The 20,260-nt window shown below is 42.6% G+C and overlaps 2 protein-coding genes across 7 annotated transcripts; one reads left to right on the top strand and one right to left on the bottom strand.

The window, feature by feature from the left end:
- The first annotated feature begins 1,452 nt into the window (after positions 1-1,452).
- On the top strand, positions 1,453-19,897 carry rln3a (relaxin 3a). 4 transcript variants are annotated; one of them, XM_035528397.1, is made up of 3 exons: positions 1,453-1,548; positions 18,133-18,282; positions 18,876-19,897. In XM_035528397.1, the coding sequence occupies exons 2-3, from the start codon at positions 18,177-18,179 to the stop codon at positions 19,169-19,171; spliced, it is 402 nt and encodes a 133-aa protein (XP_035384290.1). In that variant the 5' UTR covers positions 1,453-1,548; positions 18,133-18,176; the 3' UTR covers positions 19,172-19,897. The 4 variants fall into 4 exon arrangements, 2 of the variants coding, with proteins under 2 accessions (XP_035384290.1, XP_026859190.1); XR_004776324.1 differs by lacking the exons at positions 18,133-18,282; positions 18,876-19,897 and adding an exon at positions 2,712-3,238; XR_004776323.1 differs by lacking the exons at positions 18,133-18,282; positions 18,876-19,897 and adding an exon at positions 2,969-3,238.
- rfx1a (regulatory factor X, 1a (influences HLA class II expression)) lies at positions 4,307-16,210 on the bottom strand. 3 transcript variants are annotated; one of them, XM_027003393.2, is made up of 18 exons: positions 16,086-16,210; positions 14,544-14,904; positions 14,176-14,285; positions 13,651-13,746; positions 12,636-12,721; positions 12,074-12,470; positions 10,886-11,067; positions 10,625-10,744; positions 10,339-10,472; positions 9,920-10,038; positions 9,680-9,789; positions 9,231-9,382; positions 8,871-8,968; positions 8,346-8,495; positions 7,764-7,972; positions 7,413-7,566; positions 7,224-7,269; positions 4,307-6,413 (listed from the first exon to the last, which is right to left on the bottom strand). In XM_027003393.2, exons 2-18 carry the CDS (start codon positions 14,881-14,883, stop codon positions 6,253-6,255), a joined length of 2,664 nt encoding a protein of 887 aa, XP_026859194.1. In that variant the 5' UTR covers positions 14,884-14,904; positions 16,086-16,210; the 3' UTR covers positions 4,307-6,252. The 3 variants fall into 3 exon arrangements, with proteins under 3 accessions (XP_026859194.1, XP_026859193.1, XP_026859192.1); XM_027003392.2 differs by having other exon boundaries at positions 10,886-11,085; XM_027003391.2 differs by having other exon boundaries at positions 10,886-11,085; positions 12,023-12,470.
- Positions 19,898-20,260: the final 363 nt, after the last annotated feature.

Here is a 20,260-nt window from a genome sequence, read left to right on the forward strand (position 1 = left end):
AATGTTAATAACATGACCACACACTGTTCAAAATATATTTTTAGAGTGTTAGCAACAGTATTCCATGAGTGTATAAACAAAATCGAAATGATGCAATGACCCATCTTCAGAAGCTCAATTAAATGCATAATGTACTCCATATCTTTCTGGTCCAGACCATGTGCTAAACTTCAATATCAAAGCAGAAAAATAAACCATGTATTTCCTACCTTATACAGATTTCTTTGTTTCTTTTCTTCCTCCTCAGAAAGCCATTCAGTAAAAGGATGTGTGTAGATATGTGTGGAGAAAGCTTGCTCTTTGTTTTATATTTCCAAAAGGAGAATCTGGAGCACAGGGGCTCCAGAGCTCAGTGGGCATTGTGGTGACTGAGGGGCCTGGGGACATATTTCATTTATTTTTTTATATTCCTGGATTTAGTGATTTGTACATAATCTAGTGATCTAATTTTTAGACCTCCAGTGGTGCTTCCACAGTCTTTGAGCTTCCTCTGGCCCTTTGGTTTGAGGCCACCTGAGGCCCCTAGCATTCAGAGGCCCTGTGGCAATGGCTACATTCGCTCGCTCAGTAAGCCATCCCTGTCTTGAACATCAGAGTTTGGAGGTGAGTTTCAGACATTTTAGAATATGGTCTATCAAATACCTTTTGTAAGAAGTTGTAAGATTAAGTTTTGTAACAATGTAACTAACTTTGCTGTTGTTAGTATGCAGCCAAATTGGTCGCTCTATGCCACCCATGACCATTTGTGTCAAAACATTTTTTGATTTTTCATTCACTGTAACTGGCTGTTCTGGGGCTGACGTGCCTCTCTCCGCGGAGTGCCACATGGGCTACTGTCAGGCTCTGTGCTGATTGTGGCTGTTAGCACGTCAGCAGTAGCTGCTGGTGGTCCTTAGGAGATTAGTGCTAGTGTTAGTGGAGCAGCAGCAGACGCCTGGCAGGAACAGGTGGGCATGAGGCAGAGGAAACCATATGTGTCAGGATGAGGGTGTGAGGAGAGTAGCATACGTTCCCTCTCTGCAGTTCTGCTTACGGCCTTGCACTTGCCAGAAAGCAGGACAAGCACATCAGATCAATAGCTAAAAAGACACGAGTGAGAACAGGGAAATACAGTAAACAGAGAAGCATTAGAATGTGACAAGAAGTTAGCAGTTACTGGCATGAGTGAAGTCCCAGTGCTAGAGTACATACTCTTCCTTCTCAGTGACTGAGTGAATCAGTCAGTATTATTAGCCTCACTCATGTGACAGAAACAGGGAAAAGGAGGGAATAGGGCCAAACTCAGCTCCGGCCAGACCTCAGGGGAGTCTCCAAATATAGCCAGACGTCTCTGAGTATTGACCAACGGCAGCTCAGCTTACGTCCTCAGCCCTGCCTTTCCTTCCAACTTCCATCTCTCTCTCTCTCTCTCTCTCTCTCTCTCTCTCTCTCTCTCTCTCTCTCTCTCTCTCTCTCTCTCTCTCTGTCTCTCTCTTTCTCTCTCTATACATGCTCTTCTAACTTGCCACTAAAATCATGGGTTATTGCTTCTATTGACGGATGAGAATGGTGAGCACCCATCCTTTATTGGCATGTCTAGTAATGGATATTGTCTTTTTGCAGTTCTCTTTTAGGTCAGCTCAGGAACAAATGATCCCTCATGTATTGTGAGGCATATAAATGCAGTGGCCCAATGACTATATTTAGGTCACTGAGAATAGACTACTGTTCCTGTTGGCAATTACATGGAATAAGGTTATCTCTCGATACCTGCCCTTTGCCGGTGTGTTCAGTGAATTTTTACTTTCATTGGATTTTTTATATGAGTTAATCCCTTGTAATTCTAGAAATCAGTATTCATTTGGGACTTTTCCACTGTCATTCACACATGCTTTTATTCATCTGACAATTTTTTATATCAGAGCGATTTATTGGTGTAATAGCTGACTCCCCTGCAGACTCCCATGAACTAAAGTGGACTATTCCACTACATTATCAGTCAGAGATGAACAGGTGCCAGTTACCTCTGGGAGATGATTTTGGCCAGTATAGTTTTCAACAACACGTATAATTAGAAACATCTGTGTATTCTGGATCTATGTCCAGACTCTAAACCTGTTGTTTTTTGTTTTATTATTTAGATGGAAATGAAGGCTGGAAGGTGGTGGTGTTTAGATGCCACCTCACCTGTGTACTTTATTAAGTTTGCTTCTACATGTCAGCAGCAAGAACCACAGTTTATGAAAATTCACAAAAAAATGAAATTGCATTTATTTGCAAGAGAAGTAGGCTACAAAAAAAGCACTGACCCAGTTACTTGTAGAATAATGACAGTACAAAGACAATTTCTGTCTATACTAAATTAATCAATTTTGGAAAAACAGCCCTTAATTTGATGATTTCATTACAAAAAGAGCTTGCTCCAATATGATAACATAAAAACAGCAATGCTCTGCAGAATACAGATTATTCGATATGACCATTAGAGAATAGCCAGGAAAGCATATAATCAGCAGACAACTGGGGTTTCTAAAGAATGTGTGTTGTGAGGTGGAATATGTGCTTTAGCTGTTTATTATGCAGTTAAATTTAAGACTGCTTTTAAATTTAATGTTGACTGTTTGAACATGTCTTCATGTTGAAGGTAGAGGAAATCTTGAACTGTGAGGTCTTTTGGTCTTGTAGTCCACTTTGTGCTATAATCTGTCTGACAAAATGTGCTCTTTACACAGGTTCAACCCTTCCTTCTAATCCTAATGTCAAAACTGGCCTCAGATCAATTGAAAAGGATAATGTTCACCAGGAATGAGGGAGCTGTTAGACTATTTTCACAATAACTCTGGGAATATTTTATTTACCTACTAACTTCTGTTTATCTTATCTGTTAGAGCTGAGAGTGGTGCATCTTTCAGATTTATGTTTGTGTGTGTATGTGCATGCATATATCTACAGGTGTTTCTTCTAAAACCAGACCATGCGTGCTTTACAGAATACCACTAGGTGGAGTTACTTCATTTAAATTACAAAAGATGTCCAAGCTGTTCTCTGGAATTGAAACATGAAAATCCATCTAAGGCCTCATTTCATATTGAACAGAAGTTACAGAACATGGTACATATTACACTTGAACAGGACTCGCGAGGATAGAAGAAAGCTTTGGACATGGGAGAATATAAAATAGTATTGTTGGCTTGTATGTTGTTAGAATCTCAAAGAATCTACATGAGAATAAATGCAAAGCAGTAATGCAAAATCATAATGCTAAGCTCAATGTGTTAATTTTCTGTGGCACAGTGATCCATCCAACTCTCACCTCCCATATTGTTCTTCTTTTTATCTACTCTCTTGTTCCTTATTACACTGCATGGTGTAACCCATGGCTTGGTATTCCTGCACCTTAGCGCTCACACGGACAGTTCTGTGTAGGTTTTCAGGCTGTCATGATTTCAACATCTGTGTCATACTGCCCTCTACAGGCATGAACGTGGACATCAACTTCAGTTCAGCATAGTGTTATCATTTGCTGTAGCTCATTCTTGCTGATTTGAAGCCACCCTTGCATGTCTATCTAATAGGAACAGGCATTTTTATGACACTTCCTGTGGTGCGCATACTGTTAGTAAAGGAAATAGTAATAGTTCTGAGTACAGCAGAAGGGGACATATGCATACAGCAGTTTCTAGAGAGGAGATGGACATAATTTTATGTCTCCAAAATTACAGTTTAGGTCTATTTAGTTCTATTTTGTTTGCTAAAAGGATTTTTTTTTTCTAAACATGAGGAATCAGGAGTCAACAAATCCTGCATAGAAAAGAGTACATTAAGTTTCTATGTAGATCAACATATATACTGCACTTTGGTAACATACATGGACAACTATGGGCTTGATCTTTTGTAATGCGTAATGTGAAAGGTCAAACATAAAAACAGCAGCAGTGTGAAAGTACAAGTTTGAATCTCATATAGAATGAGGTGTCTGAATGATCTACTGCATATACTAAGAACTGCTCTTTTCTGAGGGGATTTTTGACCCTCTTACCAGGAATCTGAGCAATATTCTCTTTAGTACTTTCTTACAACAGCTTCATTTTTAGAGGAAATCCTCTCTTCAAACCACACTTAGCAAGTGTGCATGTTTGTGTCATAGAGCTCACACGTTCATGTTCATTCTTATAAACAGGATGTAAAGTTTGCCATTAAGCAACTTCAGATGTCTAGTTGACAAAATTGACCTCCACCATCTCAGACACATCCAAAACTCCTTTTGAAATCTTTTCACAGCATATGACAAGCAAAGAAAGAGAGGAAAGGCTTTTGCACTAACTCACATTTTTAGAAATTCATTTATTCACATCTTAAATTCAAAACATTTGAATTTCATTTGATTACTCCAAAAGGCACAATCATTCTCGTGGTTCAGAAGATTCATAAAACACTGCCACTCTTTTTTAACCTTCTTTTTTCTTTCTTTTTTCTTTTATTTTAATAAGAAACTGAAACAACCTTAAAAGGGAATTTCTTTAAGTTCTGAAAATGGCTATTGTACTGAAAGGCTCTTCAGAAGTCTTATGATATGTCTTTTTTTCTTTGTATTAGTAGATTCTTCGGGAAGGAAAAGTACATGCTGGTTTGTGTTTATCTTGGCAGGTCAACACCTGTGCAGCCAATGTTGCTTCAGTCTAATAAATAATGCTAAACATGTATTAAAGTAAACAGTGAACTGATTTGACATATTATAAGATCCCTCAAACAATGGGAGACAAATTAGAATTCAGAAAACAGTTTTTGTTACAATACAAGGAAAGACTAAAACAAACAAAGCTGCTCCAAAAAAGGCAGACCGGGATTCTGAGAGTGGCTTGGTCTCCGCTTCGGAATGCTGAAGGGAAGATGAAGGCAGACAGAGCAAAGACAGACAGCAATGCCTTGGGAAAACTACACTGCTCCAATCCTGTATCCACTCCCCATGCCCCTGGTATGCTCTGCAAAAATGACTTTCCTATACATATATGTTTACACCCTCCCTCCCTCTGGGGTCTAACAGTTTGTGTAGGCAGTTTCGTGAAAGAGAGGTCAGAATCAGTAACCAGAGACATCAAATACACAACAGACCATGAAATGTGAAAAAAATGGTGCAAGTCACCATTCTAACATAGAGAATAGTGCCACATCGTGAGGAACATGGAAGAGACTGATGCTCATAATAAGTCACATACCAAGTTCAGCACATATAGAAACTACAGAGTGCAAAAAGACAAAGCATAGAGAAAATAAATCCATAAGGCTGAAAACGAGTTTACAGGACAAGACTATCTCAAAGAAAGCATTGCCCAAATACAGGGGAAACAGAATTAAAGTGACACGCTGGAGAGGAAAAATATCCCTCTCTTTCTCGTTAAACTGCATCTTCACCTGTAACACATAGTAGTGTTCAACGAAGGCAACAAAGAACAAAAAAGTGAGATTATGGGATGCCTTTGAAAATATCCACCATCAAAAAACAACTATCAACACTTCTTGAGAACCACAGACACACACATATATACACACGCACGCACACATGTAAGCACAAAAGCACACACATCCACTCAGGTTGATAAAATGACCACAGCAGGAAGGCCCCAGTGCACGCACAAACACACAGACAACACACTTTGGGGCACCTGCAAACAGTGCACAACATACACACACGCACACACAAGTTAACAGCCAATTGGCCATCTCCTACATGTGCCTGTTTTGCCCTCAAAGGCTTCAGGAGTTTGATTGATATCCACAGAACCGCATGTAGGCACTCAAAGCTGAGTACCATCTCCAGTCATTCCATGATCCATGATTTAATTCCAGTGTTTAGCTGATCACTGAACTGACTGACACACACACATTCTGATATTGGGCCGTGTGTGAGATTTGTGTGTGTGTGTGTGTGTGTGTGTGTGTGTTTGTTTAGAACAATTATGGGTTCTAAGACATTTCTGTTACTGGATCATTCCAGTAAGCTTGCCTTGTATTACCATATTAAAACTATGCCAGTGTCTGTGTCTTAAGTGTGTGTGTGCAAGCGTGTGTGTGCGCTCCTAGCAGAGAATGTGTGAGTGAGCCTCAGTTTCACTGTGAGTGTGAGGGAGTGTGAGAATAGAGATTTGTGTGGGCTGCAGCATATTTTCCGCTTTGTGTAGATACTGAATATTACTGCCGTGTGTGCATGTGTGTATATGTGTTTGCTCATTTGTGTGGTAAGGTGTGTGTGTGTGTGTGGTAAGGGGTGTGTTCTCAGTTCTGTGCATTGCCCGTGCTGAAGAGTACTCTCTGATCAGTTCTGGCCAGCTTGGCAGGTGGTTCCAGAGACTCCTCCCCAAGGGCAGCACCATCAGAGGGCAGAGCAAGCTCCTGACACTCATCCTCACTCTCATCTTCCTCCTCCTCTTCCTCTTCTGACACACAAGCATGAAAATAACCCCAGTTAACAGCACAGATGGGAAGGGAGTGCTCATCTTACCTTATGTGCGAGAATGTGAACATTTAGTGTTAAAACGATAAATTAGGCCGGAAAGCTAAAGCAATAGCTAAAAAAACTGATTTTAAAAGATGCAACATTCTGTGAAGTAACAAAGCTCATTAAGGCTCATTAAAGCTTGAGATTTGTGTTTGTCTCTTTTTGTAACATACAAACAAGTAGTGCCCACAGTGCAGTATCACCAGCACTGTTGTAGCACCTGTATTAATTGATCTCTACTAAAGCTAAAGCTATGTGAGCTGTGCTGTGTTCTGAGCTGTGTGCTGAGCTGTGTGCTGTGCTAAGCTGTGTGATGAGCTCCACTTTCCTACCACTCACTGGAAATAGAGATTGAGAAAGAGAGAGTTTGTAATCAAGCAGTACAAACTACTTCAGTTTCCTAGTTCTGAATTTTGGGCTAGAAATGGGCAGTGGTTGCTCAGTGGTTAAGGTACTTGACTAGTAATCAGTAGGTTGCCAGTTCAAACCCCATCACTGCCAGGTTGCCACTGTTGGGTCCCTGAGCAAGACCTTTAATCCTCAATTGCTCAACATGTCTTCAGTCAGAATTGTAAATCGCTTTGAATAAAAGCAACAGGTAAATGTAAAATTTATCTAAATGTTTCTTGAATTGTGCATCACCATGTGGTAGTCATTAATTTGGGGGGATTTTAATATTCTTAGTGTGCAAGGGTTCATTGGGGGGGAAGACAGAGGAAGAGTGAGTGAAAGAAGAGAGACAGTTTACCTTTATCAGGATCCAGTGTATTCAGACTACGTCCAAGGCTTGCAAACTAAGAAAAAAGCAGAACCAAAAAGTCAAGGCGCTCAAAACCAAACTACAGAAACTTTCTGTACTGTATGGTATGTGCCCTTTTACAATTCCAGCAAGCAATATGATGAAGTGGGATTTCTTGTTTTACACATTGTGACACACCTCTCCCATGACAGCGATGGGAGTCTCTCCTTTGGCCTGTGCCACTCTGTGCTCTATAAGGTAGTACATGTACTCATCGTACAGCAGACGGATCAGGTGGAACGAGCCGAAACTCGCCGCGCTACGCAGGGTCAGGTCTCTGATCACCATAGAGCTGAGAGAGAGAGGGAGAGAGATTGAGAGAGAGGGAAAAAGAAAGGAAACAATTAAGTGAATGATGAAAAGAAAGAAATCACAAGATGTTTAGGGAAAATAAAAGATAGAGGGAGTCATTTTGCCTGTTTTCAAGAATATAGTGACATCACAATAAACACAGGCCCTTGCTCTCTGTGGAGCTGAACCAAGCCTCACCTGTAGAAACTCCACCTGAGCAGAAAGAGCTTGGCAGCTTTTGGGAAGGCCGAACTGGCCTGGTAGGGTTTTAGGACCTGTGAGACCACACCGTCGAGCCAAGCCGCCCACTGTTCCAGAGAGTTCTGCTGTTGGAGGGTGAGCTTAAAGTCCTGCTCCAAGCGCTGCACAACCCGATCCTCACACCTACACACCCAAGAGGCCTGCTCCTGGGGAGTGAGCAAGTGACCGAGAGAGATAGAGAGAGAGAGAGAGAGAGAGAGAGAGAGAGAGAGAGAGAGAGAGAGAGAGAGAGAGAGAGACAGAGAGTACACATGCATATCATATCTGAGATGTGTTGGGACTACATCCAAAATCACCTGACCATCAGTACATGCTGTGGTAACATCACTCTCAAACCTCCTGTCATTTATTGCACTTCCAACAGGCTTTCTCATGCATGAGCAGAAACTGCAACTCCACGTTGTTATGTCTAACAGTGACACAGAGGCCACGTGTTGATCTGACTGTATTATCAGCGACGCACTTTTTAAGTTTCTCCCTCTCTCGCACGCGCCCCCACACCCAGAGGCTCAGGCAGACCTGCACGTTAGCGAAGTCGACTCGGTTGAGGTCGCTGAGCATCTGGTTGATCTGCGCAGTGTTCTGGAGTACGGCGCGTGCTGCCTGGGCCAGGTGGTTGAGCGAGGTGTACCTGCGCAGGGTCTGCGCGAAGGCGTTCGCACATGTCACCTACACATGGGCACAGAAGCCAACCATCAGCTGCAGCTGAGCAGCGCTGAGGGAAACGCAGCCTATGTGCAAGGATCAATTCAGTGAAATATGGTTCGGCGATTGTGTGGAACTCCAACAAAGTGGCTGTGCTCTAGTGACACAGCAAGCCACAGCTGACTCCCTGCAGACAGCCCCTCCCTGTCTCTCGTTAGCTTAGCTCAAGATAAAGTGTGATATTCCAGCCAAATGTCAAGTTTGCATGCCAACTATATATTGGTATACCCACAAAATTGCCCTGCAAATCTGTGAAAATAACACTGCGATATCTTGTGATAATGACAGCATGAAACGCCAACGTCAGTACATGCAGTGAGGGCTGTGCAGCTGCCTGACCTTAACACGGACCATCTCCTCGGGAATGTTCATCATGGCGTTAGTGAGCCAGCTCTCCAAACTCTTGGCAAAATTACGGATGGCTTGAGTTAAGGCACCTGGGCGGAGAGGGTGGGATGGAGCGTCAGGTGGTGTGGAACTCTGAGCTATATCTCAGATCACTTCTTCTAGGCCAGGGGTATACAAATCGCAGTCCTCAAGAGCCAGATGCTACACATCCTCCCTTCCATCCTCCCTTCACCTTGAGCTCAGATTAAATGAACTAATAGTGTTGGATTGATAGTGGGTTTTGGAGAAGACGCACAATCCAGCGGTATGGAGATGTGTAAGGTTGTGCAGCGTTTGCAGGGTCTAACTCACTGGGTATGGGCCTCAAGACGTCTGGGATGAGGATCTCCACCAGGCCCTGGTACAGCGTGTTGTCGCAGTCTCGGCTCCAGCGCAGCACGGGCTCATGCTTACATAGCAGCACCAGGCATGACTTTGGCAGACGCTTCTCCGACTCGTCGTGACTGAAACAGAAAAACACGTCACAGTTCCCCAAGTGCCCCTCACAAAGGCCCAAAGACACACATTCATCTCATGATCTTGCTGTGAACTCGGCTCCTTTCATGTTCTTCTGCTAATCACCAGTCTGTAGATGTGGTAAATTGAAAGCTGCCTAAAACTTAGCTGATACAGTGGTGAACAGATGTGTGCTACTTTTACATTTTTACTTTTACAAGGCATTTTGCATTTTACCTTTGTTTCATGGACAAGCATGAATTGCTAGAAAGAGAGAGAGAGAGAGAAAGGAATGGCCTACTCACACAGCCAAAGTGGCTGCATCTCCAGCCTGGTTCTCACTAAACCTCCAGAAGGTTTTCCAGAGGGTCTCCACCAGTGTGAACTGCAGGTTGACCATCACATCCAGGATGGCCTAGGGGAAAGGTGGACTCCAAGAATGAAAGGCCTGAGCTGCTGTAGTCAACAGTTAAAAAATAAAGACGCAGGAGGCCATAGCTGAGCAACAAATGCTTGGTTGGCAGCCAGACAGAGCAGCCCCTTACCTCACAGTGCTCTCTGTAGAGCAGCTGAAAGCTCTTGATGTGCTCCAGCTCAATGCCCTCTGGCAAGGGTTTCGCTTGCAGGTCAATGTCAGGGAACTCAGGGAGGGCACGAGAGGCATCTGCACCACAGAACAACCAAAAAAGACAATCATAAAAACCATGTTGGGGATTTTGTGTTTTGCCACTAACTTATTTGTCCTTAAGTTACATGCTGTTCCCTTTTTACATCTATGAACATTTTGCTAATGTGCAGGTCTTCCACACTTGCTTGGGATTTCTGTGGTTTGGACCTACAGCATACAACATTCTTCAACATCCACCTGACACCTTCTCAACATTTGATACTAATGTCTTGCTGGCTGTTAGTTAACTCCCACTAACTGACTTTCACATCAGTTAACACAGGCTAGTGGACCTACCGAGGAACTGTTGGTACTGCTGCACCTGAGCACTGATGTCTGAAAGCCCTGAACCTTGCTGCTGCTGTTGCTGTTGCCCCGCCCCTGATGACATTCCATTGGTCATTCCTTCCACCTTCTGCACTGGCTTCAACCTATAACGTAATCACATGATTGACTGAAAGGTCCTAAAACAATCAAGATAAAGCTCAGTGTTTCAAGGATACAGGAAACCAGCAACTCTGAAAGACAGGAAACAAGTAAAGAAAGAACCAGGACAGACAAGTCAAATAGAGTGACAGTATACCTTTGTTTCTGGGAGAAAGGTTGCTGTCTCATGGCCAGGTGCTGCTGATCCTCCATCAGCCGGAGCAGAGAGGAGCTAGCCTTAATCCTCAGGCCATAGTAGTGGTACTTAGAGTTTCCCCTGTAACATTTGACCATGGAAAGGTCTTCATTACTATTCATGCATGTTTGTTGCCAATTTGAACAATCCTCGGTCTCATGCTCACAACGCATGCGTACAATTTATGGTGCATGGCACACATCTCAGTAGTGATGCCCTTACCGGGTGCCCAGGCGCCTGGTCCTCAGGCCCATGAAGACGGACCGGATGAGCTTGCCAAAGGAAGCAGCATTGACGGGCTCCAGCTTCTGCTCCTGGCAGTGCAGCAAGTAGTGGCAATACAGAGTGGAGCGGGGCAGGCTCACGCCCTCTGCCGTCTCATAATTATCCAACAACCACTGCACCTGGGGGCCAGAGGAGAGCTGCAGGGATGAGACACACAAACAGCCGTGCCCGCACTCAGACACAGGGGCCCAGGAATGGCCTGACGCACACGCGCCGGCAATGACAGCCACACAGACCTAAAAAAAATCCTGCACACGTGTGCACACAAAAGCACATGCACCACCTGTGCATACATATGCATATTCTGCACCAGAGAAAGGTGTTTATGGTGTATTTATGGGAAAGGAAAAAATGACCCAAATCAAGATAAAGTATGATAACCAAGTGATATGCATCTCCATGCAGATTCTAAATCACATTATCTTATAATATGCAAATAGCAGTATGTTCCCTCAATACTCAAATATAATTACATGCTACATGGCACATTATCATATACAGACACATGCTTTAACAGTTATATTTTCCTGCGTGCCGTCGCAAACAATATGGGTATGCAACAGAAAGTACAACAAATGTGATGCCTGTAGCTTTGATTGGATCCCATAAAAAGGTGTATAGCCGTGTTGGAAGGCCATTTGATGACTCTCCTCTCTCATGCAGATTTATGGCATGACACGTGATGGAGTTATGACTGAATTCTACATTCACATTCAATGAACATGACAGCACAGTGAAAGAATAAGATCTGTGCTAGTGCTGTCATAGAGATACATACATTTTTTACTAAAAGTAGACAAATTTATGCAAATTTCTGGAAATTTTCTCCGATGACTGCACTGAATATTAGGCTCAACAGCTACTGAGGTTTATTTATTCTGAGTCATAACATGATTGAACTGTATGACTCTTTCTGACTCACTCTGCTCTTTGACTGTGCTCTCTGATGCGTGAAACGGAACGATGACATCGTCATCGCTCTGATACTGAAAGGGGTGAGGTGACGCGTGAGTGACGACTGTGGCTGAGCAGCCCGGGCCAGCGCCTCTCCTCCTCATTTGTTTCGGGTCATACCTTTTTGTCTGCCGACGGCACGCTATTCTCCTCTCCCTCGCTAATACTCACGGTGGCCGGCGAGGCACGGGCGTTGTGCGAGTAACTCTGGCCATTCCCACTGTTGCTGGAGCCACTGCTGCCCAGCATGTAGCCGCCCTGAATCACGTAGCTTCCGCCGCTGCCATTAGCCCCACCTCCTCCCTCCCCAGAGCCATTAGCCGCCGCCCCCGACGCCGCAATTACCGCCGTGGCCCCGCCCGCCGTGCCCGATGCGGGATTGGCCACGATCTGGCCCGTGCCCGCCACGAACATGGAGACACCGGTGGAGCCCGTGGTAACGGCCACGGTGAGAGGGGTACCGGGGGAAGCGGCCTGGGAAGCAGAGGCTGGGGTGCTCTCATAGTACTGGCCCGCATTAGTCTGCGTGTACAGAGGAGTGTCTGTGTAGGGGAAACTGCTGGAGCGACTGGAAAGTGGAAGAAAACTTTAATCAGCTCTAATCTGCAATTCCACTCTGCAATTATTTAAATCAATTCGGTGGAGTAATCTATCTCACAGTATGTTCAAGTTTTTTGTTTGTTTTGTTGATTGTTGGTTTTTTAGGGGATACTAGTCAGCCCTGTGGACTTACATGGTACTGGTAGTGTAGTTGTTTTCTCCTCCCTCCACATACTGCACTTGGTTAGTGTATACATGCTGCACAGGCACCTGCTGAAGCTGCAGCACACAACAGTGTGTACAGAGACAGACACACACACACACACACACACACACACACACACACACACACACACACACACACACACACACACACACACACAGACATGAGAACATTGTCACTTCCTTCCTGCCTTTCCCTTTTTCAGCTCTTTTAGTACCCAATTGCGACACTGCATGGCAATTTCCATCTCAGGCCTCTCGAACCAAATGCTTGAGTGAACAGTTTGTCTCAAGTTAGCCGTGACACTCCAACATATGCCCTCCTTCTAGCTCTATGCTCGCTGACCCTATTTTAAGCCTGCTCCTGCTCAAGCCACCTACTCCATAGCTGGAGGCCGCCTCAAACATGAAGGTGTGGCCGGCCATGGCCATGTGCGCAGAGGGGCTCAGAGGGTGCTCCGACTCCCAGCCCACCGTCATAACGGGTATGGGGACAGTGGACAGGGGCAGGCTCACAGGCAGGGTGAGAGGGAAGCAGGGGTAGTCCAAGATGTAGCTGTCCGCGTAAGCGCCTGCGGTTCCATCTGCTAGGGCTGCCAATACCACCCTTTGCTGCAACCACTCGTTTAGCTCTCTCTGCTTTTTCCTCTCCCTCTCTGCCTCCCTCGCCTGCTGTCCTTGAGAAGTGCTCTGGAAGCAAGTGGGGTAGCATTAGATGCACTGCCTTCTTCCACGAAACCAAGCAGTGCCCACTGAAAGGGAATTGGTCATATGTGTTATTAGCAAAATGGCAAGTGAGGGACCAGTGAAGGGGTCTGTGTGTGAGTGCATGTCAACCTGAGGAGAGAACGTGAGTATGTGTGCATATGAGAATTTACTTGATCATGTGGTTTTCTCTGAGAATGGTAAAAAAAAAAAAAATGAAAAAAGAGAAACCTGTCTGTGTGTGTGTGTGTGTGTGTGTGTGTGTGTGTGTGTGTGATCACCTCCTGAGTCAAGTGTACAGGCTGTAGGCTGGTGACGCTCAGTTGGGTGCCCTGTTCTGTCTTGGTTGACTGAGATGTAGCTTGCACCACTGACCTCTGTGGACAGAATACAAAGAAACTGAACTCTCATGAGAAACAGCGAGCCCCTCATATGTGCTACACTAGCAACTGTCATGTATGGCTAGACTATGCAGAACAAGGCTGCAAAGAATTAATATGACTGTGGAAGTTACTATCCACCATGTCAGTCACAGTGACAGTTAAGTCCGATCTGTATAAACCTACCACAAGCAAAAAAACTTTTCAACAAAAGGTAAAGTTTTCAACAAGGTAATGCTTCTAGCCCCATTTCAACAACTGGTGCCTAATAACACAGCTTTGTAGGGTAGAAACATAAAATACATGTTGGCTAGTGTTTAGTGTAGTGTATTCATTTGGTGTGGTTTGTTGAATATGAGTTCACACAAAAGGTTTCAATAGCCCAGAAGCTTGCACGCATATGCGTGCATCTGTGTGTCTGTCTACCTGCTGGACTGACTGCACCTGCTGCACCACCTGTGTAGGAACTCCAGTCTGCACCACGGCAGGAGGAGGACTGGAGTCTGAGACCGAGTCACTGGAATGGAGGGAGCCCTCTGGGGAAAAATTAGAGAAGGCAGAAAAGGGCAAGTTGAAGCTCAAAAAGCAACAGTTATTCATATTAGAACTACAGTCAGTACCCAGTCATTAACAAAAAAATGCTTTTATGTAACATGATAAAATATTATAATATATAGTAACTATACATGTCATTATATATCTACAAAGATTATCTAAACTATAACGTTTATCACTGTTGGACTGGAGGATACATCTAAAACCTAACTCATAAAAATAAAAATAAAATCTGTCACCTGTAACAGTGACCACAATGTACTGTGGTGTGCTCTGGGCATTGCTGGATTGTGTGGGTGAGCTCTGAATCTCAGCTGTGACATATTGTGTCTGTGTGGGTGGGGCTTGAGTGGGTGGGGTCTGGGCAACTGTTGGTGTTTTCTGTGCCTGCGCAGGAGGGGGCGTGGTCTGGCCTGTGGGCGTTGATGCTGAGCCAGAGGCTACAGTGGTCTGCAGCTCGGCCAGAAACTGCTGAGGGGCTGTAGTCGCAGTTGCAGGTTGCCCTGATGTTACAGTAACAACACCTCCTTGAGGTTGGGAGGTCTGTTGCAGCTCCTCCACATAGGCTGTAGTTGCCATCAAGTTAGCCTTGTTGAAAAGCTGCAAAATAGAGCATAAATCTCAGAATGATCAACTCAATGAAAATCACTATGGGTATATTTGTATATTATTAATTATGTTTGTGTATTTTGGCTAATTGTTACACTAACTTAACTTTGCTCTAAATCAGAAATGCACTTAGGATTTCCCCTGCCTGCTATTACATGCCCAGCTCGATTAAGGGGAAAAATTTAGTAAAGCATTTTGTGTCCTGTTACAAGTAATGTGATCACGGTTTGCAAAGCAGTGGCTCCAGGCCTACACTAGCTGGAAGAATGCAGACTAGGAAACAAAAGGAATGAAAGGTGAATACTGTCCAGTAAAGTGAGTTCCTGTTAGTTCCTGATTCTGACGTCTATTTTTAGGTTCTCTGTTTCCACGGGCACATTTTTTATTACGAAAAAGCTAGTCATTGCCCGGTTTTGCATATTATTTAATTTAGCTAGCTATTCGGCATAAAGGATTTATCTGCAAAAACTTGAAGTGAAAAGGATTGGTCCGTCTCAAAGCTACCCTTTACAATGAGGGGGAATGAATGAATGAATTCAGGGGAAGCAAACTCCTGTATAAATAAAATGGAATTTCTGTTGGAAATTGCGTCGAAGAAATGTATATTTGGTACTTGCTTAACATTATATCTGATATACAGTGTAAGCCGATGTTTTTGTAACGTCGACAAGAACAGGCAAATAGCTGATTTGTCCACTTCTACGTCGGTGTATCTATGCCAACGGCGTTTATTTTCAGTGGCTGGCTACCTAGCAACGCTAGCTGGCTAGTGAAGTGATGGTTGGTATCTTACGTTGGCTGGCCAGCTTAGCTAACACTAGCTAGCAAGCTTTGGAAGCCAGCAGTTTGTAGACTCGCGTATTCTTGCTAACAACACCCGCCATTTTGTACAACCAATCTAGCATTTGACATCGTCATAACAACGACTAGCTTTGACGAGGCTGATAGTAGTTAATATTTTGTTCAGCATGTTGATTCGGATCTCCGTTAGCTAGCTATACTTTGCAAGCTCAAGAACAGCTCTCGAGCCAATCACTTAGCTAGCTAGCAAGACAGGTGGCTATAATGGCCACTGACACATAATATCTAGCTACGGTTAAAACCAGCAGTCCTCTTAATCGTTTTTCTTCAAACGAAATATGACTTGTTAGGCAAAATAAAAATTTAATCACCTCTTAGTCCGAGTGAATTTTCCACCTGTACTTTTAGGTTTTTTTATTGTTTCAATGTATCGGGCTGTTGTTGTTGATTCTCGTTGCTGGGTTCTTGTCGCCAGGACTACCGTGGCTATGGCGCTTCGTCCTCACCCGGGCAACTGTTGCTACCCACCCGCTTACCTCCCGCCCCTTCATTCCGTCTGATAGGTCCATAGGGGCAAACGACGACTAAGTTGTCTCTTTCCAATTGGTCCAATTGCGGAATCAATATTAGATACATAACGTTATTTGTCCGATTTCTGTGTCGGTCACAGTTGTAAGCTGCCTTAAAGGGGCAAAAGCATTATTATGTCGATGCCATATTTTTGCTCGAAAGTGTTCTGTTGTTATTGCTTGAAAATGGCAGAAGGTGCAAAAAAAAGCCTGATCTTTCATGAGTTGTTAAGATAATAGTTACTGACACTGTTTTGCATTTTCTTGAATCAAATAAAAGTAACTGATAAGTGCATTACTCGAAAAAGCAACTTCATAGGCAACATGCTTTCTTGTCCCTTTTTCCCAATGTGTACAAATAACAAAGTAGGCTACTTCATAAATACGTTATCAACATCTTTTTTATAGAATTTTATATGTTTACTTTTTAAGAGATTTAAAACAAGATAGATTACAGGATATTTATATGACACTAAGCCATAGACTGGTAGTGGAAAACAAATGCAAAAAACTATAGTGTTACAGTTCTAACAGTGTACCCTTGACCTGTCCCCTGTCCTCTGCAGGCAATCTGGAATGTGCGTTTTTGGTGAATGTCCCTCAAAATGGCAAAGGAATAATGAATGTGTAATTAGTATGTTGATAATAATGCCAACAACATGACATTTTGAGGAAATAGGGGACCTTTGTCTTGTGGTTTGAAAGATAGGCAAATGCGATATCACATTTTGAAAATGTCATGCTCTCTTAATGTTTTATTCCTCTCAGTGCCCCCAGCCAACATCCCCCATTACCCTTCCTGCGTTGATCACCATTTTTCACCTCTCAGAACCTGCCAGAGACTACTGGAAGTGAGACAGTAACATTAGTGAGATTTAATGAAATCAAACAATAGATAAAACAATTAATTATTTAACAATTTCTGGGCTACGCTTGTTTTAAAAAACCATACTTAGGCTATTTATTAATTGGGAGTTTTCATCCCTATCCCTTAAGAATAATATATTTTAGCAGGTTGCAGTTTTTAACAGAGGATCATGAGCTAAATTATTATGCATCTTGGGTTTAGTTGTTTGTAGAATATGTTTAGATTCTATATCCAGGTCATTTTTCCAAGTAAGTGAACAAACATGGATTTTTTTCAATATGATAAAAGTGACAGAAAACATGACATTCCATCCTGACAATACTTTTTCCTTTGATAAGATTAGTTTCTTTGTAAACTGCCTAAGCTAAACACACAATTTTCTATTCTTTGTTCCCCTCATTATTAAGCAATTTCTTCAAAGCCTGGCATGTATTCTTTCTAAATAATGATATAGTGGTTGCAAAAAATGTACAAACGTAAAGAAAAAAATTTTAGTTTCATATTATACCTACAATGTAGAACAAATTGAGACATGCAACAGGCTGGGGAGTGGGGGTACATCCGTGGATAAGAGGTCCATGCTAAATTTTTATTTTTTTTTTAAAGAAAGCCTTGGGTGCTTACGTACAAAAATCTCCTCTTCCATCAGATTGCCATACAACCTCATATTGTTCTTTTTGGGTGTCCTAGTTATTTATTTTTTTCTGATCTGCTTTGTCTATGGCAAGGTCTCACTGGGTTATCTGTGACTTCCCATTCCAGCAGGCCTGGGAGGTATGAGCACAATGTATGTGGGCACGTGTGCATGCACGCGCATACGTGTGTGTGTGAATCACACACCTTTATAAGAGATTCAGTGCGTCACTGATCTCCAGAACCACAACAAAGCCAGACACAACCACAAAACCAGAGCTCTTGTCAGTATTCTCCTTTGGGTTTATTTTCCTGTGTTCCTCTCCACCTGTTCCATGATGTGGAAAGCTGCAGTTCTAGCTGTGTGTCTGTTATTGGCTGGCGTGAGGTCTATGGATGGGCCCACATATGGAGTTAAACTGTGCGGCCGTGAGTTCATCCGTGCAGTCATCTTCACCTGTGGAGGCTCTCGCTGGAGACGCTCCATCACAAACACAGGTAAGATATCTGCCAAATACCTCAGTCACCTTTATACATCACGGTCAACTATTATATGGCTAGTTCATTATTTTCCTATTTGTTGTCAATTAGGTTAGTTTTACCCTAGATTAACAAGGACTTTCACAAGTAAGTTTAGATCAAGTCATTTGGCTTAATCCAGATATAGAAAACCAATCCTAGTTCAAAAGGAATTTTCATTACAGAATTTCAATGATGAATTCTCCTGTGTTTCTATATATTTTTAATATTACTTTTGGCTATGGTTACATCTTTTCTTCTTTTGAAGGCATGTGCTATATATATATATAGATCATAAATGTTCATAACTGGAGTTGTACAACTTTAGGTACAATGAGTAAAAATCCTGGCATAACTTTGACAGTTTGACTTACTAGTACTAACTGTTAGCCTAAGATAATCTATAAGGCCAGACATTTGGAACAAAATGGAACTATTACTTTCTGTGCTTGAGTTACCCACTCTTCTTGTTGCTTAACTAATTTCTGTTATTAGTTACTTTGTACCTACATGTGTAAATGTGTAAATCTGCTACATATCCACTAACTTGAATTCTAACCAATCCTCTACAGATGAGCTGACCATAGACCCATTCAGCTCCATTGACAGCGATGCTGCAGATGGCTGGGCCCTGCCCTCTGGCCCAGACTCCTCCCTCAATCTAGGCACTGAACCCACCTCTTTCAGAATGGTTCAAGGTGGGCAGGTAGATGGGCTCTTCAGTCGGCACAGCCGCTCCCTCCTCTCAGGGGAGATGCTGGAAACCCTGCACACCTCCAATAGGAAGGGACGGGATGTGGTGGTGGGACTGTCCAATGCCTGTTGCAAATGGGGCTGTAGTAAGAGTGAGATAAGCTCTCTGTGCTGAGAACACCTCCCCCCCTGCTCCTTTCTGTGTGTGTGTTTGTTTGTTTGTGTGTGTGTGTACTTGTGTGTGTTTGTGTGTATATGTGTTTTGGGTCTTGGTCTGGGTATGTTCAAATGTTCCTTATTCCTTCCTGTCTCTATTGAGAATGTGATGATCTCTGTGATGAAATAAAGACAGAGAGGTTCATGATCATGGTTAGCATTGTCATACGTGTCTTAAAGTGTTCACCATGCTTGTCACTAAACACAAAATGTTCTATTTCTCATTCTACTGTATGTTATGTTTTTTGTTTTTAGTGCACATTGAATAAACATGTTGTTGAATCATAGTTATATAAATATTTCCTAGGTGAGCAGAAGCACTTTGGTTGATATATAATTTCATAGTTAAAGCTTGTGACATAAAGCCAAAAAGGTATTTAATTGCCTTTTGCCAAATCACAGCACATTTTCTCCACCACACTCCTGAGGTTTAGTTGAATTCCTATTTATTAGACAGACTCCCAGTCCTCTTGCTTACACATGTCATACAGTGACATGGATGCTATGTGTGTACTTGTCAGTTCTGCATCTTCTTTGTAGATTATTTGCTAATCTTTAATTTCACTACACAAAAGCCCACCAAATTGCATAACAGAGGACAGACATGAAATAATTAATTAATTAGTTAATTAGTGCAAACTTATTCTCAGAGTGGCACTGGAGATCATGTGGTCACTTAGCTTCAGTCATGATAAATAAAAAACTACAGCATTATGTATACAGTATCATTTGTATATATTTTTCTCATCTCCTCAAGCCATAAACAATAAATATTCTTTTTAAAATAGACTGTAAAGTGAGTTTAAAGTGACACTTTATTCACATCATCAAAGAAGTGTAAATATAAAAAGCCTAGATTTTCCTACAAAGATAAAATTTAGGTAAATATTAAGCAGTTTTCTTGAATTTGTACCTGTTTTCCAACTCAAGTATCCTTTATTTAATTATTTATCTACTAATTTATTTTTGTTTACTTTCATCATACTTCTCAGTTTATAGCTTTATCGTTTTATTTTTGATAAAAGATTAATATCTAACAAACTTAATT

This window comes from Electrophorus electricus, chromosome 1 (genome assembly GCF_013358815.1).
Source record: "Electrophorus electricus isolate fEleEle1 chromosome 1, fEleEle1.pri, whole genome shotgun sequence".
NCBI classification, from domain to species: domain Eukaryota; kingdom Metazoa; phylum Chordata; class Actinopteri; order Gymnotiformes; family Gymnotidae; genus Electrophorus; species Electrophorus electricus.

Excerpts from the sequence above, each read along its gene's own strand:
- rln3a (XM_027003389.2), top strand. The coding sequence starts at position 18,120 with ATGATGTGGAAAGCTGCAGTTCTAGCTGTGTGTCTGTTATTGGCTGGC. Across the intron at positions 18,283-18,875 it reads ACGCTCCATCACAAACACAG|ATGAGCTGACCATAGACCCA; the intron begins GTAAGATATCTG and ends AATCCTCTACAG.
- rfx1a (XM_027003391.2), bottom strand. The coding sequence starts at position 14,883 with ATGGCAACTACAGCCTATGTGGAGGAGCTGCAACAGACCTCCCAACCT. Across the intron at positions 12,722-13,650 it reads CTGTACACTTGACTCAGGAG|CTTCAGCAGGTGCCTGTGCA; the intron begins GTGATCACACAC and ends TGTGTGCTGCAG. Across the intron at positions 7,270-7,412 it reads CCATCGCTGTCATGGGAGAG|TTTGCAAGCCTTGGACGTAG; the intron begins GTGTGTCACAAT and ends CTTTTTTCTTAG.